The sequence below is a fragment of the Carcharodon carcharias genome, chromosome 2, assembly GCF_017639515.1.
Source record: "Carcharodon carcharias isolate sCarCar2 chromosome 2, sCarCar2.pri, whole genome shotgun sequence".
Classification (NCBI taxonomy): domain Eukaryota; kingdom Metazoa; phylum Chordata; class Chondrichthyes; order Lamniformes; family Lamnidae; genus Carcharodon; species Carcharodon carcharias.
Window position 1 is genome coordinate 94,561,862 of NC_054468.1, and position 18,337 is coordinate 94,580,198.

An 18,337-nucleotide genomic window follows, 5' to 3' on the forward strand; every position below is an offset into this window, starting at 1 on the left:
TTAGGTACTTAAGAGTACTTAACACTGCAGAAGTCCAGTATATCCAGCTTAAAGAAAACTATGTTACAAAGGACTTCCCAACCTCTCACCATTTAAGAAATATTCGGCTTTTTGTTTTTTTCTACCAAAGTGAATAACTTCACACTTATTCACATTATATTCCATCTGCCATGTTCTAGCCCATTCACTTAGCCTGTCCAAGTCCTCTTGAAGTCTTCTTGCATCCTCCTCACAACTTTCATTCCTACCCAGTTTGATGTCATCAGCAAATTTGGAAATATTTCCATTGATCCCCACGTCCAAATCATTTATACAGATTGTGAACAGCTGTGGATCTAACACTGATCCTTGTGGTACCCCACAATTAACAGCCTGCTGCCCTGTGAATGATCTGTTTATTCCTACTCTCTGCTTTCTGTCTGTTAATGAATTCTCAATCCATACTAGTATATTTTCCCCCAATCCCATGCGTTATAATTTTATTTACTAACCTCCTGTGTGGGACCTTATCAAAAACCTTCTGAAAATCCAAATACACCACATCTACTGGTTCTCCTTTATCAATGCTACACGTAATATCCTCAAAAAATCTCAACAAGTTTGTCAAACATGATTTTCCTTTCATAAATTCATGTTGACTCTGCCCAATTTTACCATTCTTTTCTAAATGTCCAGTTATTACATCTTTTATAATAGATTCTAACATTTTCCCTACTACTGATGTCAAACTATAGGGGACATGGTGGTGTAGTAGTAATGTCACTGGACTAGTAATCTAGAGACCCAGGCTAATGCTTTGGGGACATGGGTTAAAATCCCACCATGGAAGCTGATGGAATTTGAATTGTTAATAAATCTGGAACTGAAAGCTAGTCTCCATAATGTTGACCATGAAATTATCATTGATTGTCATAAAAAACCATCTGGTTCACTAATGTCCTTTAGGGAAGGAAATCTGCCTTCCACATTAGTGAACCAGATGGATTTTTACGACAATAGACAATGGCTTCATGGTTATCATTAGACTTTTAATTCCAGATATTTATTGAATTCAAATTCCACCGTCTGCTGTGGTGGGATTTGAATCCAGGTCCCCAAAGCATTACCGTGGGTGTCTGGATTACCAGTCCAGTGACAATACCACTACGTCACTATCTCCCCATAAAGGGTTGCCAACACTTCAGGACTTGGAGTTGAAGATTAATCTCTAGGACACTGTCATGAGCCAATGCAGGAGAAAAATCACAGTGGCATTAAAAGAAATTGTGTAATTATTTTTGTTTTCATTTAATGTTTTTGCTTATTAGATATAAAACTATTGGAGATACGACAAAAGGCTGTTTGACTGATAGTCAAGAATCATCCAATCAGATAACAAAGAGGTTGTTCATGTCTAATTAGTGTGAGTAGGCAAGGCATCACGGGGATGGACATGTTGGGTGACCAGTGGCGGGAGCGTGGGGGTGGGAGGTCATGTGATGAAATCTCTAGGAATACGTCCAACTAGAGTTTGCAACCCTTGGCGCCCTTGTGTTTATAATTTTGCTGCATTTGAGGAATGGAACATTTCCTCCACATATGTTTCTGCCTGAAAGTGTGGTGGTGGCAGATTCAATTGTGGTTTTCAGAAGGAAATTAGATAATATCTGAAGAGAAGATTTGTAGGGCTACGAGGCAAGGATGGGGGAGTGAGACCAGCTGCGTTGCCATCGTACACAGCTGGCATGGACAGGATAGGCTGAATGGCCTCCTGTGTTGTGATGATGCTATGATTCTGTGATCTTATAATACACTGTGACACACCAATACACATAAAGCACACTAATACACTGTAAGCTGGTGTTGTTCTCCTTGGAGCAAAAGAGGATGAGGAGAAAGCTGACCGAGATGTACAATGCCAACAACATTTAGTTTGCAATAAGTGCAATTTTTGAAAGCTGAAATTAAAGTTTTGGCTGTTTATTTCTCTCTGTTTGTGGTTTGACTGCATCTAGTGCAAGCCCAGAGTCCTATGGGATCACGTTATTTATGAACACCTCCTGTAAGAACATAAGAACATGAGAATTAGGAGGTGGAGTAGGCCATTTGGCCCTTCGAGATTGTTCCGCCACTTAGCAAGATGATAGCTGATCATCCACCTTAATTCTACCTTTCCACACTATCCCCATGTCCCTTCGCTCCCTCAGCACCCAATTTAGTACTCCTGTGTTGAGATCACCGTAGTTACATTGCAGAATCTGAGTTCATAGAATTACATATATTTACAGAAACAGGCAATTTGGCCCAACTGGTCTATGCTGGTGCTTCTGCTGCACACAAGCCTCCTCCCACCTTATTCCATCTCACCATATCATCATATCCCTTTATTCCTTTTTTCCTCATGTGTTTATCTAGCTTCCCCTTAAATGCATCTAAACTATTCACCTCCATGTTAGTGTCAGCCATGGCTCAGTTGGTAGCATACTCGTATCTGAATCATAAGATTTCATCTTCAAGCCCCACTCCTGGGTTTGAGCACAGAAACCAAGGCTGACACTCCAGTGCAGTACTGAGAGAGCAATGTGCAATCTTTCAGATGAGATATTAAACTGAGGCCCCATCTACCTGCTTGGTTGGGAGTAAAAAATTCCATGGCACTAATTCGAAGAAGAGCAGGTGAGTTATCCCTGGTATCCTAGCCAATATTTATCCCTTAATCAACATCACCAAAAAAAAACGGTTGGTCATTTATACCTTGCTGTGGGATTTTGCTGAGTGCTAATTAGCTGTTGTATTTCCTATATTACAACAGTGACTACCTTCAAATAATACTTAATTGTTCTGTAAAGCGCTTTGAAATGTCTAGTGGTCTTGAAAAGTGCTATATAAATGCAAATCTTTTTTTCTTTCATCCGCTCCATATGGTAGTGAGCCGATATTCCCACCACTTGCTGAGTAAAGCTTGAAAGGATAGTGGGGGAGAGAGAAGGGTGGATCCAATCATTGTGACCCTTTTTGGAACGAATAACATAGGAAAAGTAGACAAGAAGTCCTGTTTGGAGAACACAAGGAACTAGGAGCTGAATTGAAGAACAGGATCTCAAGGGTGATCATTCTGGATTATTATCCAAGCCCCTTGCGATTATTGCAGAGAAAAGCAATTTATGGCTGAAGGAGTGGTGTGAGAAAGAGGGGTTCCATTTCATGGGACACTGGCACCAGTACTAGAAAAGGAAGGAACAGTAGCATTGGAACAGACTCCATCTGAAATAGGCTAGAGCCAGTGTCCGAGTGGAAAGGGTGAATAGGGCGGCCACAAAGACTTTAAACTAAGTGGAGGTGGGGGGATATCTCAGGTGGGAAAGGTTGTATATATAATTGTTCAAAAGCAAACAAAAGGGAAGAGAGCAGAGAAACAATCAGAAATTTTACTTTAGGCTCCACAGATAACATAAAAACTAAAATATGTAAAGTTATTAAACCAGGGGAGAGAAATAGGAGACACATTAGAGCAGAAGGACAGGTTAGGGTGCATGGTCGAAATAAGTGCCCCTTATACAAACAGACCGAGTATAAGGAACATACTGAACGACTTCCTAAGTATTTATTTCCGACTGTCTGTGGAACAAGCTGATAATCTGTAGGGAGGAGGTTTGCTACAGAGAGCTAGCCAGGAATCTCCAGATGGTTCAGGGTTTGGCTCCATCCATGCAGTCAGTGAGAACCTTCTCACTCAAGCCAAGACTTCCCACAGGGGAACAATGTTATTCTCCCTTCACCCAGTGAAGCTCTTCTGCTTTTTGAAAGGTTTCAATTCAACAATAATTCAAAGGTATGAAACACGCACACAGCACCTTTAATGTGCACACAAATCCAAATGCTGCAGCATCACCTCAGTGTAAAAATTGCTCCTTCAATCCCAAGTTTAAAATCAGCTCAGTACCACACTCATTACCAAGTTAAACTGAAAGCTGCTGTGAAGCTAGGCTAAGTCATAGGGAAGAATTTTTGGGTTGGCAAGCGGGGGTGGGGCCCGCTCGCCGACGTGTAATATGATGCACAGTGACATCAGGCGTGCGTCCCAATGTCATTTAGAATGTCAGTTCAGTGCCGCCGAACTGTCAAAGTCATATTAAGGCCATTAAGAAAGTAATTAAAATTGCTAAGAATACTGCCCGTCCAACATTAAGGTTGATGGGCAGGCGAAGAGCCCAGGTGGCCTTCACATTTTTCATGAAACCTCATCCACAGGAGCATCTCTGTGCCTCAGGGAGATTTCTGCGCTCCTCCACACGCATGCACGAAGGAGCACAGGCCCCTACTCAGGGAATTCCCCACCGCCTGCTCAGCGATTTTGGTTGCACGTTAAGGCCCACCCACATAAAATGGCAGTGTGACACTGATCAGGGGCGCTAATCGGGATCGGGTTCACGCTCTCCCCACCACCCCCCACCCCCCGCTTCATAACTCCCCTGATGGGGGGAAATTTCTACCCATAGAGTCATTATGACACAATGAGGAAGACGTTTGACCCATCAAGTCCATTGCTGTAGAAACATCCAGTCAGGTCCATTCTCCCACTCTATTCCCGTAGCCCTGCAGGTTTATTTCACTTAATATTCGATTTCCTTTTCAAATTGTGACATCTCTGCTTCCATCACCCCTTGTAGAGAGAGAGTCCAAGGCAATTAACATTCGCTGCATTAAAAAGTTCTCCTTCACATCCCTGCCCCATATTTCTTGCCTAAAACCTTACATCTGTGTCCCCTAGTTGTTGTACCATTAGCAATTGTGAACAGTATTTCTTCTTATTTAAACCTGTCATAAATCTTGTACACCTCTGTCAAATCTCCCCTCAATCTCCTTTGGTCCAAGAAGAACAATCCCAGCTTCTCTAACCTAAACACGTAGCGAAGTTCCCTCATCCTTGAAAGAATTCTAGTAAACCCCCTCTTTGCACCATCGAGGACCTCCTTGTCCTTCCTAACATCTGGTGACCAGAACTGGATGCAATTTTAGGGGATTCTCAGGGGGGTGTAGGTATTTGTAGGTGAATGCAGGGAATGGTGTGGGTATTTGTAGAGAGGGTGTGGGCATTTGTAGAGGAATGCAGGGAGGGTGTGGGTATTTGTAGGGGAATGCAGGGATTGTGTGGGTATTTGTAGAGGAATGCAGGGAGGGTGTGGGTATTTGTAGAGGAATGCAGGGAGGGTGTGGGTACTTGTAGGGGAATGCAGGGAGGGTGTGGGTATTTGTAGAGGAATGCAGGGAGGGTGTGGGTATTTGTATGGGAATGCAGGGAGGGTGTGGGTGTTTGTAGAGGAATGCAGGGAGGGTGTGGGTATTTGTACGGGAATGCAGGGAGGGTGTGGGTGTTTGTAGGGGAATGCAGGGAGGGTGTGGGTATTTGTAGAGGAATGCAGGGAGGGTGTGGGTATTTGTAGCGGAATGTAGGGAGGGTGTGGGTATTTGTAGGGGAATGCAGGGAGGGTGTGGGTATTTGTAGGGGAATGCAGGGAGGGTGTGGGTATTTGTAGAGGAATGCAGGGAGGGTGTGGGTATTTGTACGGGAATGCAGGGAGGGTGTGGGTATTTGTAGGGGAATGCAGGGAGGGTGTGGGTATTTGTAGAGGAATGCAGGGAGGGTGTGGGTATTTGTAGGGGAATGCAGGGAGGGTGTGGGTATTTGTAGAGGAGTGCAGGGAGGGTGTGGGTATTTGTACGGGAATGCAGGGAGGGTGTGGGTGTTTGTAGGGGAATGCAGGGAGGGTGTGGGTATTTGTAGAGGAATGCAGGGAGGGTGTGGGTATTTGTACGGGAATGCAGGGAGGGTGTGGGTGTTTGTAGGGGAATGCAGGGAGGGTGTGAGTATTTGCCAAGATCCCTAGAAGTTTGTCAATGCACTGAATGGGTTCACATCCATTGATTTACGTGATGGCTTTGCACAGAGCCTTCCATGTTTAGTTGAAATGACTATGGGAAGAGGGGCAAGGAAATAGTGAAAGCTCTTTCAGCGAGCCAATGCAGGCATAATGGGCAGAATGGTCTCCTGTTCTGTACAATTCTAGGATTCTAAATCTTCACATATAAAGGGAAATAATGTGTGTAGATATCAATCTTCAGAAAAACATCAGGGTTCTATATGTTGAATTGTCTTGTATATCTTCATGGTCCTATATGTTCAACACTCCTGTATTTTTGTTGTGTAGGTATAACCTGGGGGAAGGTGGTGGCCCTGTATGCTGTAGCTGGAGGACTAGCCATTGACTGTGTGAAGCAGGGGCAGCATGCCATGGTACACACGATAGTCGATTGCTTAGGAGAGTTTGTCCGGAAAACACTGGTGACATGGCTTAAAAGGCGAGGTGGATGGGTAAGAGACAATCTTTTCAGTTGCTTTTAATATTTATAATAATATTGGCCCCATCAACGCATCGAATAAGGATTTTCACCCTAATAAATATCAGCTAATGCAATGATTGGAGGTCTTGTGACGCAGTGGGCAGCATCCCTGCCTCTAAGTCAGAAACTCCAGGTTGAAGTTCCACTCCAGAACTTGATGGCCAAGGAAGCTGTGCTCATAACACAGCCAAACAGGTTTCATATCAACTTGTAAATCCTTCCAACACACGCCAATGGCAGGTGGTAAGAGTGGGAGAGATTCCTGGTCAGCCATGTGACGGAAATAAATTGGAGCCTCTATCATCACTATCCATATCTCCAGGCTACAATATGCATGTGAAAGTGTATGTTGCTACAACAACTTGGACTCCTTGAGGGCTGGGGAGGCTGGTTGATTCAGTTGGCTGGATGGCTGGTATGGATCAGATTGGTGCCAACAGCACAGGGTTCAATCCCTGTTCTGGCTGGGGTGGATTTGGGACCTGCTTCCTTGCCCAATCTGTGGTGGAGATCTCTGCACTGTGGGTCGGACCTCCCTTCAGGCAGTGAACTCAAGAAGAAGAATGCAATGATTACTTGTCATGTGATCAAGCCTTCAGCTCAGAAAGATCCCAGTTTTATCACTGGTGCTGTTACAGCAGTGTTAGGCGCTTAAAGATTGCTTCAATGCCCCTGGAATTAGAGAGGAAAAATCAAGCAGGGTTCTCACTCTGAGTAACTATTTTCCCTGCCTTCCAACGTTGGATAAGGATTCAAGTTCTGAAACGATACCTGCTCATACATGAAGGATGAGTGATTTTTTTATTGTGAAGTTTAAAAATTTTCATCCTTCCTTCAATGTTCAAATTCCTCTGTAGCCTTACCCCTCCCTATCTCCATAACCTCCTTCAAGCCTCCAAGGATTCTGCATTTTTCTGAGGGCTTGCCTCCCTTCACCCCATCATTCACAGTCATTCATTTTATCCCTAAACACTGGAATTCCTTCCCTAAACATCTTCACCCCTCTCTCCTCCTTTAAGACCCTCCTTAAAATCTACTTCTTTAACTCTTTGAAGTTATGGATGGTATCAAATTGAAAGAAAATACGTACAATGCTGCAAAGATTGGCAAACAATTGGGAACATTTTAAAAACCAGCAAAGAATGACTTAACAAAAATAAAGGGCGAAATTGGAGTATGAGAGAGAAACTAACAAGAAATATAAAACAGAGAGTAAGAGCTTCAAATATATAAAAAGGAAAAGAGTAGCAACACTGAGCATTGGCCCCTTAGAGGGAAACAAAGAAATGGCAGAGATTTGAACAAATATTTTGTATCTGTCTTCACAGTAGAGATGCAAAATGCAACCCAAGAATAATAGAAAAGCAGAGATCAATAGTTAGGGGCACAGACAGATGCTTCTGTGGCCACAAATGTGAATCAAGGATGGTATGTTGCCTCCCAGGTGCCAGGGTCCAGGATGTCACGGAGCGGCTGCAGGACATTCTGGGGAGGGAAGGTAAGCAGCCAGTGGTCGTGGTACACATTGGTACCAACGGCATAGGTAAACTAAGGGATGAGGACCTGCAACTTCAGTACAGGAATTTAGGAGATAAATTAAAATGCAGGACCTCAAATGTAGTAATCTCAGGATTACTCCCAGTTCCACGTGCTAACGAGAGCAGGAATAAGAGGATAGACCAAATGAACACGTGGCTGGAGAGATGGTGTAGCCGGGAGGGATTCAGATTCTTGAGGCACTGGGACTGGTTCTGAGGAAGGTGAGACCTGTATAAACTGGATGGGCTGCGCCCAGGCAGAGCTGGGATGAGTGTCCTTGCGGGGGCTTTTGCTAGTTCTGATGGGGAGTATTTAAACTAGTATGGCAGGGGGATGGGATCCCAGGAGTAGGATCCGATAGGTCAGATTCAGATCAGAAAAATGGAGGTAGAACATTAGCTAGGGACGTTGTGATAGATATGGAGTTACGGGAGAAGCAAAGTTTACAAAGTGTCCAGCAAGGGAAATTGACAGGGTTAAATTGTTTATACTTCAATGCAAGGAGTATTACAAACAAGGTAGATGAGTTAAGGGCACAGGTAGACACATGGCAGCAGGATGTTATTGCTATAATGGAGACCTGGCTAAAGCAGGGACAAAACTGGCAGCTTAATATCCCTGGTTATAGAGTCTTCAGACATGATAGAGTAGGAGATAGAAAAAAGAGGGGGGTAGCACTAATGGTTAAAGAATCAATTCCGGTTGTTAGAAGGGATGATATACTAAATGGGTCAACAAACGAGGCTTTATGGATTGAGCTTAGAAGTAAAAAAGGGGCAGTCACACTACTGGGAGTATACTACAGACCCCCAAATTGTGAAAGGGAGATAGAAGAACAAATATGTAGGCAAATTTCTGCTTGTAAGAACAAGAGGGCAATAATAGTAGGAGACTTCAACTATCCTAATATCAACTGGGATTCAAACAATATAAGGGGCATTGAGGGAGAAAAATTCACACAGTGTGTCCAGGAAAATTTTTTCAACCAATTAGTGACAAAACCAATGAGAGGAGATACAATTCTGGACCTAGTCTTCGGGAAAGAAGAAGGGCAAGTGGATGAAGTGACAGTTAACGACCATATCGGGGACAGTGATCACAATTCAGTTAGATTTAGCATTACCATGGAAAAGGACAGAGGTAAGGCAGGAGTAAAAGTCTTGAACTAGGGGAAGGCAAATTTTGCAGAAATGAGAAGGGACTTGGCTGAGGTGGACTAGACAGCACTGCTGGAGGATAAAACAGTGGACAACCAGTGGGAAGCACTAAAAAGCGAGATCCTAATTGCACAAAGTAAACATGTCTCCTACAAAAATAAGAATGGTACTGTCAAATCTAGACCCCCCCCCCCCGGTTGTCTGGAGGAATATAGGGGAAGATCAAACAGAAAAAGAAAGCGTACGATAGGCACAAAGAACTAAGCACTGCAGATAGCCTAGACGAATACAAGAAATGCAGGAACGAAGTAAAAAAGGAAATAAGGAACTCAAAGAGAGGGCAAGAAAAAAGATTAGCAAGTAAAGTTAAAGATAACCCAACGATGTTTTACCAATACATTAATGCTAAAAGGTTAGTTAAGGAAAAAGTAGGACCTATCAGAGATTAAGATGGAAACTTGTGTGTAGTTACAGAGGCTGTGGGAAGGGTTTTGAATGAATATTTTGTCTCCGTGTTTACAAAGGAAAGGGAGGATGTAGATATAGTAGGCCAGGAGGAACACTGCGAGATATTGGACGGGATAGTCATAAAGAGAGAGGAAGTACTTGAAGGGTTGAAATCTTTGAAAGTTGATAAGTCACCAGGGCCAGATGGATTGTTTCCGAGGCTGCTGAAGGAAGTCAGGGAGGAGATAGCAGATGTTCTGAGGATGATTTTCCAATCTTCACTAGATACAGGGGAGGTACTGGAGGACTGGAGAAATGCAAACGTAGTTCCATTGTTTAAAAAGGGATCAAAGGAAATGCCAAACAATTATAGGCCAGATAGTCTTACATCAGTGGTGAGCAAATTAGTAGAATCAATCCCGAGAGATAGGATTAACTGTCATGTCGAAAGGCGTGGACTGGTCAGGGATGGTCAGCATGGATTTGTTAGAGGAAGGTCTTGCCTCACAAATTTGATTGAATTCTTTGAGGAAGCGACAAGAAGAGTTGATGAAGGTAGTGCAGTGGATGTTGTATACATGGATTTTAGCAAGGCATTTGACAAGGTCCCACATGGCAGATTGGTCAGGAAAGAAAAAGCCCATGGGATTCAGGGTAATGTGGCAAACTGGATAAAAGGTCGGCTTTGTAACAGGAAACAAAGGGTAATGATCGATGGATGCCCTGGCGAATGGAAAGTTGTCTCAGGCAGTGTTCAACAGGGCTTGGTGTTGGGACCCTTGCTGTTTGGGTTATATATTAACAATTTGGACATGAACATGGGGGGCACGATTGGGAAATTTGCAGATGACACAAAGATCGGCTGAGTAGTAGATAGTGTAGAGGATAGCCATAATCTCCAAAACGATATAGATGGGTTGGTGGAATGGGCGATAAAGTGGCAGATGGATTTTAACATAGAGAAGTGTGAGGTCATACATTTAGGGAGGTCAAATAGTTACAGGGATTACAAAATAAATGGAAATATACTAAGAGGGGTAGATGAAGTGAGAGATCTTGGTGTACAAGTACACAGGTCCCTGAAGGCAACAGTTCAAGTAGACAAGGTTGTAAAGAAGGCATATGGAATGCTCTCCTTCATTGGCAGAGGTATAAAATATAAAAGTAAGGATATAAATGTTGGAATTGTATAAAACACTAGTGAGGCCACAACTGAAGTATTGTGTGCAGTTCTGGTCACCAAATTCCAAAGCTATTACATCCTTCCTGTAGAGAGTGCAGAGGAGGTTTACAAGAACGTTGCCAGGGTTAGAAAAGTGTAGCTAAGAGGAGAGATTGGCTAGGTTGGGGTTATTTTCCTTAGAACAAAGAAGGCTGAGAGATGACTTGATTTGAGGTGTACAACATTATGAGGAGAATAGATAGAGCGGACAGGACAATATTGTTTCCCTTGGTGGAGAATTCTAGAACCAGGGGACATAGATTCAAGATAAGTGGCAGAAGGTGTAGGGGGGACATGAGGAAGAATATTTTTACACAGAGGGTAGTGGATGTCTGGAATTCGCTGCCCAAGTTGGTGGTAGAGGCAGAAACTCTAAACTCTTTTAAAAAGTACCTGGATCTGCACCTTAAGTGCTGTAAGCTGCAGGGCTATGGGCCGGGAGTAGGAAGGTGGGATTAGAAAGGGCACCTGGGTGTCCTTGGGCTGGCATGGACAAGATGGGCCGAATGGCCTCCTTCTGTGCTGTAACTTTTCTATGGTTCTATGGTTCTAAAAGGGAGAGAGGAACTTAAAACACTCACGATCACTAGGGAAGAAGTACTGGGAAAACTAATGGGACTAAAGGCTGATAAGGCACCTGGATCTGATGGCCTGCGTCCTAGGGTCTTAAGAGAAGTGGCGGCAGAGATAGTGGCCTGAATTTTCAGCTCAGTGGGTGGCTGCAATCAGTGGGCTCAGGACCGGTTGGGAAACGGATTGCCAACCGCGATTTCACGCTGGCTGGCCAATTAACGGCCAGCCAGCGTGAAGTGTGCACTGCAAAGCTCAGCACTGCCGGGGTAGGGGCGGAAAGAGGGTGAGCGCTGACAGAAAGCTCCCTGAAGGTGGAGAGCTGCCGCAGAGCTGAAGACCCAAAACTCAGGAAATCAAGTTTTTAACATCAGGAAAAAAATGTCCAAGCATCACAAATAGGCACCTGAACATATACATTATAAAAATGCTGCCCACAGATTTCTACTTTTATTTTATTTAATAACGGAAACCTCATCCTGCCCTTGGATGAGGTCTCATGAAAAATGTAAAGGCTGCCTGACCAATTCGCTTGTCCGCCAACTGTAAGGTTGGACGGGCTACGTAAAATGACAGACAATTGCGGCGTTAATGGACTTAATTGCCCTCTTAATTGTCGGTGGGCACACTTCCAACTTTTCCTCATGCCCGCCGACCAAAATGTCGCGCAAGCGCAGGATGATGTCAGAACGCTCGCCCGACATCATGTCGCGCGATTTCAGGTCCTATGGAGTTGGGCGCGCGCACGCCCACCCGATCAGCATAAAATTCAGCCCCGTGTGTGTATGGGTTGTAATCTTCCAAAATTCCCTAGATTTTGCCATGGTCCCAGTGGATTGGAAAACCACAAGTATAACACCAATATTCAAGAAAGGGGTCTCCCATTTAAGACGGAATTGAGGAAGAGTTTCTTCTCTCAGAGGGTTTGAGCCTTTGGAATTCTCTTCCACAACGAGCAGTGGAGGCTGGATCATTGAATAAATTTAAGACTGAGTTAGACAGATTTTTGACTGACAAGGTAGTCAAGGGTTATGGGGGAGAGGAAAGTGGAGTTAAGGTGATAATCACCCATGAGCTTTTTGAATGACAGAGCAGGTTCGATGGGCCGAATGGCCTATTCCTCCCCTGATCTTATGAAAATTTTGTTCGCTCATCCTAAAGCTTATCTTCTGGCTTGGCATCATCTTTTGTTTGATAATGCTCCTGTAAAACACCTTGGGATGTTTTCCTACATTAAAGATGCTAGTGAATACAAGTTTTTGCCATTCGTTTCTATAAAACAAATACAGTTATTGCTTTCAGGATGAATAAAGTTCTAAAGAGCTGGAAGAAATTTTTGAGGGGGCAAGTACAATTCTTAACTGCTTGTTCTGTTGCCTAATGCTGGGTCTGAGATGGAGTACCTTTTCTATTTTTGTTCAGCACTCTCCCATTTAACACACCATAAAATGTGTGGAAATAGAGATGTTTTGTCAGTTAACGTTTTCTACTGGTCTTGCTCTTATCTACTTTTAAGCTTAACAGCCAGAGAAAAGTACGGTTATTACCATCAGGGAGTATAGATTGATGCGACACTGCAAAGAAATCCTTTGGTATAAAGGAACTCAGCTGTGTAGTGCAGGCAGCATTGCAAAGAATCTGGGAATGTAGGCGTACTTGTACAAACTAATTGTTCAGGGTTTCTGGGATATCTCGTTTACACATTGATCTCATTACTCCATGTCCGCCTCAGCTGATCTGCTGCTGAAGCCCTCATTCCTATCTTTAAGTTCAGACCCGACTATTCCAATGTTCTCATGACCAGCCTCTTGCATCCTCTATAAACTTGAGATGATCTAAAATTTTGCGGTCCGTAACTTAAGCACCAAGTTCTGTTCACTTAGCGTGCTCACTGACCTATACTGTATTCTGGTCTGGCAATGCTTCAATTTAAAAATTCCCATCCTTGTTTTCAAATCCCCCATGACCTAGCTGCTCCTCATCTCTATAACACCCTGCAGCCTTACAACCCACCAAGATCTCTGTACTTCTCCAATTCTGACCTCTTGAGCATCCCCAATTTTAATCACTCCACCATACCCTCAACTTCCTAGGTCCTAAACTCTGGAATTCCATCCCTAAACATCTCTAGCTCTCTCTCCTCCTCAAAACCCAAGACCTCTGCAAGCCTTTAGGCATCTTTGCTAATATATATGGCTCAGTGTCAAATTTTGTGTGATGATCTTCCTCGAAGCACCTTGGGGCATTTCATTATAATAAAGATACTATCTAAATGCAAGCTGTTGTTCAGTGTTAACATGGAACTACGGTGTCAAGCTCAGTAGATGTGTAAGCATGTGCAATTCCCCGTACTCATCCTGCACTTATTCTATACGTCACTTAAATGGCGTTGTTATCTGATGCTTAAACACAATGGTGTCTTTTTATTTCTAACCTGAGTAACGTGACAGAGAATAAAATAATTTCAAATAGAATTCAGCGGCTCCAAACAGGTGATGCTTAATAATTCTCGTCTATTCTGATCCTAGGCTGACATTACAAAGTCTGTGGTTAACAATGATCCCAGCATCCGGGATCATTGGCTTGTCTCTGTCCTCTGTACCTGTGGACATTTCCTCAAAGCAATCTTCTTTTTCCTGCTTCGTGAGCGATGACTTTACGTGGTAAGATGAGGCCACCGTGAACTGCCCCTTTCTAACACAATATAGAATCCACAGCATGCCTGAATAAACATCAGCAATTGGAAGCAAACTCTGAACTTGGCAGGATGGAATATGAATCCTTTCAGAGTCATCGTTGAACAGGGAACATTTAGCTAAACATACAGTGGAAATTATGACATTAGAATTCTACTGACCCTTCACCAAATGGTCTCAGTTTCTAAGTATGAAAATTCTGATCCGTGAGATTTAAAGGAGAAGTCCCAGCTTGCTTGCAAGTGAAGCATTCCTGTCTACAAGGGCTGCTGGCTTGAAGAATCAAGGATGAGCAGTAGTGAATGTGTAGTTTATTAATTTCTTTTAAGCTGTCATTCTGATGGGTCCATCTTTGATTCAACAAATTAGCTGCACGATGACAAAAATCCAGGGAAATTCCTGTTTAAAATATAAGACAGAACAGTAACCCAGATATTGTCAAACAGTTGGCAGATCTTTGGAAGGTCTTGTTACCCGATTCTGCTGCTCTGTTGTAATTTAGACCTAGCTTAACATTTTTGTACAGCTTTAGGAAAATAAGAATTCTACTATTCCAGTGTTTGTAGAAGTACTCTGGTTGCAGGCTTGTTACTATGACTGTTTCTTCCCTAGAGCTGCATGTCCCAGCTAATGACTGTGATGGAAGTAATCTTTCCAGCACAAACCTTCTTGATGTCACTGTATCCTCCGTTATCTCTGTCTTGATCATTTCATAGCATTTACCAGAATTAGATCTTATTCCAGAAACCATGCTTTTATTCCATAGTCTACCCTTCAAGTATAAATACAGACATTGCCCCAATGACCTCATCCTTCCATACAAATTGTGTCCCAAAAATTTAATGGCACTGTGTCTGTTTTGAGGCACTAACCAGTCAATATAACAGGCAGGAAGTGTGCATTCATTCCAGGCCGCAACTGCCACGTTGAAGTTGACATAAAAAAGGCATCCAGAGCCACTCCTGAAATAGGTATTAGACCCTTTATATATGCAGATAGCAGGCCTAATGCCTGTTTGAGGTGTGCACTGCAAGATTGGGTTGCTCTGAGGCAGCTGGTGCCAGTCCACGTGCGATCAGAAAAACCAGGTCTACATGTAGCCAACCAGAGTTCCTTAAAAGGGACCTCTGCATTCCACCACCAGAAAGGTAGGATTTAAAAAAATATTTTCTTGAATGTGAAGGTGCGTGGTGCCAGAGTACTCCTGTTCCCACTGGTTCCAATCTCCTCACTCCTATTCACATCCCCTCCTGAGCGCCTACCTTTCCCCTTTAAGGACTTACGAGGGTCACTGCCAAGAATACAGAGGCCTGAAATTCCAATCCTGTGCTGAGTGAGCTGCCTGGCCATGCCTTGGCTGATGTCTGCAGGCTCACCAATCTCATTTATATGGGGCCAGAGGCACATTATCAGGTGCATTTCAAATAAATAACTGCCGAGACTTCCTAAACCTCTATCGTGCCTTAATGGGGAGGCTGTTTCAAGAAATTGTAGTATTTTGTCCTTGGGAGCACCCTATGAAGTCCAGGACTGACTTCACTGATTGTGAGAGGAGGCTCATCAGGGGACCACTAGCTGAACAGGTTCAACTGAACTCACCGCATAAAAATTGATTGCGTGGAACTGGTCTGAAGACAGAAATGACACCTCTGATTAAGAATATAACTGTTATGGTTCAGGATTTATCCCAACATTTTTAACTTGTGTTCACAGCGAGTAGATCAAAATCAGAATTTCCTCTTAATTCCATGGGCGGAAGTAAAGATCTGTTTTGTTGTATCCCTGCCTGTTTTTTATGACAATGGTATTTTCTGTTGGAGGTGATGCCAGCGGTGTGAAGTGGGTGCCCCAATACAAAGGCACTTTTAAATAAGGTAGTAATGAATTGCTGAAATAATACCCCCATTTTCAACAATCACCTTCTCATACCTGTTGAAAACTGGTGAACAGTATTGCTAGGCACAGTAAAAAAGGCAGAAATAAATGAAAAACATTAATTTTGAACTGTTTTCCTCTACCCTTTCTGTCTTTTTGCCACGATTATTTCATTGTGTACTTTCCCCTTCCATTTTAGTACTCTAACCTATTCAAAGGATGTTACTATGGATTTCCCATTGGGAATTATCCATGATGAAGAACAGCAGGTTAAATAGGCACCACAGCAGGTAAATGGCACCCACCTTTTTTATTCTTTGATGGGATGCGGGCAAGGCCAGCATTTGTTGTCCATCCCTAATTGCCCTTGAACTAAGTGGCTTGCTTGGCCATTTCAGAGGGCAGTTAAGAGTCAACCACATTGTTTTGGGCCTGAGTCAGACCAAGCAAGGATAGCAGATGTCTTTCCCTCAAGGACATTAGTGAATCAGATAGGTTTTCACAACAATCGATGATAGCTTCATGGTCAACGTCACTGGGACTAGCTGTATACCAGTACCAATATCCCCGTCCTAAAATATGCAGATCAAGGCATACTGACCTCAAGTCAATTCAGGAGCAGGATTTTAGAGGCTGCACCTTACCAGGGTGGCCATCAATAAGTTCTGCCTATGTTGGAGCCTGACCTGCAACCCACTCCCACCTTAAGCAGCTCTGCCAGTGGCTGCAAAAATCTCTACCACCCTGAATTTATATGATATGGCGTTCCACAATAATTAGGCCTTAAAAAAGTCATTGCACCTGAGACATATGCAGTATCCATTCTGTTCTTTCGTCAATTCCAAAAGTCAGTGGACACAATGTTGTCACACAATTGTGTTCAGGCTAAAAGTAATAGTCAAGTTTATTTATAAACAAGAATTTTATACAGAAACTGTAATGGCAAGCTGATGGTACAAATGGATAATAAATGTTGGCCTTGCCAGCAGTGCCCACATCCCATGAATGAATAAAAAAATTGAGGCTAATAAAGATGGAATAAGTTTACAAGAGTTTAAATATCTTCTTCAGATCATATTTCACACATAGCCGGATAATCTACAAGGCCTTTGGAAGCAGTAGTTTTTTTTCATCCAGGCAAGGATTTTAACTCCCAACTAGTTTCAAGTAGGATGAATGCAAAATGCATTTACATGCTTACATTTGAGGTTAGGTTAGCCCAAAGCTACTGGCCGTTAGTAATTGTAAGCAAGGTGAGATATTAGCAAGCTAGAATATTAATTGCTAGATAGTGTAATTATAGGGTTAACTAGATCAAATTAAAATATTTGGGAAGAACCTGTGAAACCATGAGAAAGAAGGTGGTGGCCAGTTACTACCTTGTCTGAGAAGTGGTGATGGGAAGGAGTGGAACAATATCTTAAGATATGAGAGTATAGACTTGCAGGACCAGCCTGACCATTCAAGCAGCTGGAGTGCCCAGCGAACAATAAACAAAGTTGAACTGTGCAAGATTGTGGAGGCGACTCTCATGACCCTAGGTGTACTCTCACAGTCACTGTACATACTTAGATTTTAACTTTGAATACTAACTCTACCTTAAACCATATGCATCATACAGTATAATGATGGAATGCACCAGTAAACTGTAGGAACCCTAAAAAGAGTTTGCATAGGGCTCCATGTGTGGTCTGCGGAATCAGTTTGCAAAATCTCAATGAGTTGTTTACTTGTGATTATACACCAGTACTGATGGAATGAGCACTGCTTATGTTGGGTTTGTATTGATTTTACCAATAAAGAGTATTAATCAAATGATTGTCTGTTTTTCGAGCCAATGAGCCTGCATTCAAATTAAAACATTAAGGATTGTCTCAACACTGAGCAACACCAGAGGAAGACTTGTTGTCAAACAGGTAAGAGGAGGAGTTTTGGGAGGGTCTTGTGCGAGAGTCCCAAGTAGGGAAGGTCATGATTTTCCACCTGGCCTCACTTGACATGGAGGGTCTCTTTTTCTTCTCAACAATCGGCAACCTGTCAGGAAAGCTGCTGCAGCTTCCACATTCAGGCTGGATTAAATTCAGTTGGAGTCCCATTGATGAAATGCAACCCTGATTTTTAGACATTTATGAGGCTTCCAGCAAGTGTCTCAGACACTGAACTGCATGTTCAGTTAAATGAGGGCCAGTGGGATTTCAGCAGAAATAGGATGATAAGTCAGGCTGCTTTATTTTAACTGACTCCTGTCTGTTTTTGCTGAGAGGAAAGGTAAACATTGACTCTCTGAAAAGTTAACGGCAATGTGATTCCTTCAGTTTAAAACAGCGACAGGAGAGCTGGGATTTTCACAGTTTAAAACAGCAAGTGGTGAGCTGGGATTTTCACAGTTTAAAACAGCGAGATGAGTGCTGTGATCGTCACAGTTTAAAACGAGAGGAGAGCTGGAATTT

At 43.0% G+C, this 18,337-nt stretch overlaps 1 protein-coding gene across 2 annotated transcripts in view; it reads left to right on the forward strand.

The window, feature by feature from the left end:
• boka (BCL2 family apoptosis regulator BOK a) overlaps nt 1-17,702 on the forward strand; it is a 38,448-nt gene extending 20,746 nt beyond the window's left edge. For both annotated transcript variants that reach the window (XM_041210568.1, XM_041210576.1), the window contains exons 4-5: nt 6,189-6,352; nt 13,845-17,702. In XM_041210568.1, the coding sequence (XP_041066502.1) occupies nt 6,189-6,352; nt 13,845-13,970 (290 nt within the window). In that variant the 3' untranslated portion in view covers nt 13,971-17,702. The remainder of the gene's footprint in view (nt 1-6,188; nt 6,353-13,844) is intronic.
• Nucleotides 17,703-18,337: the final 635 nt, after the last annotated feature.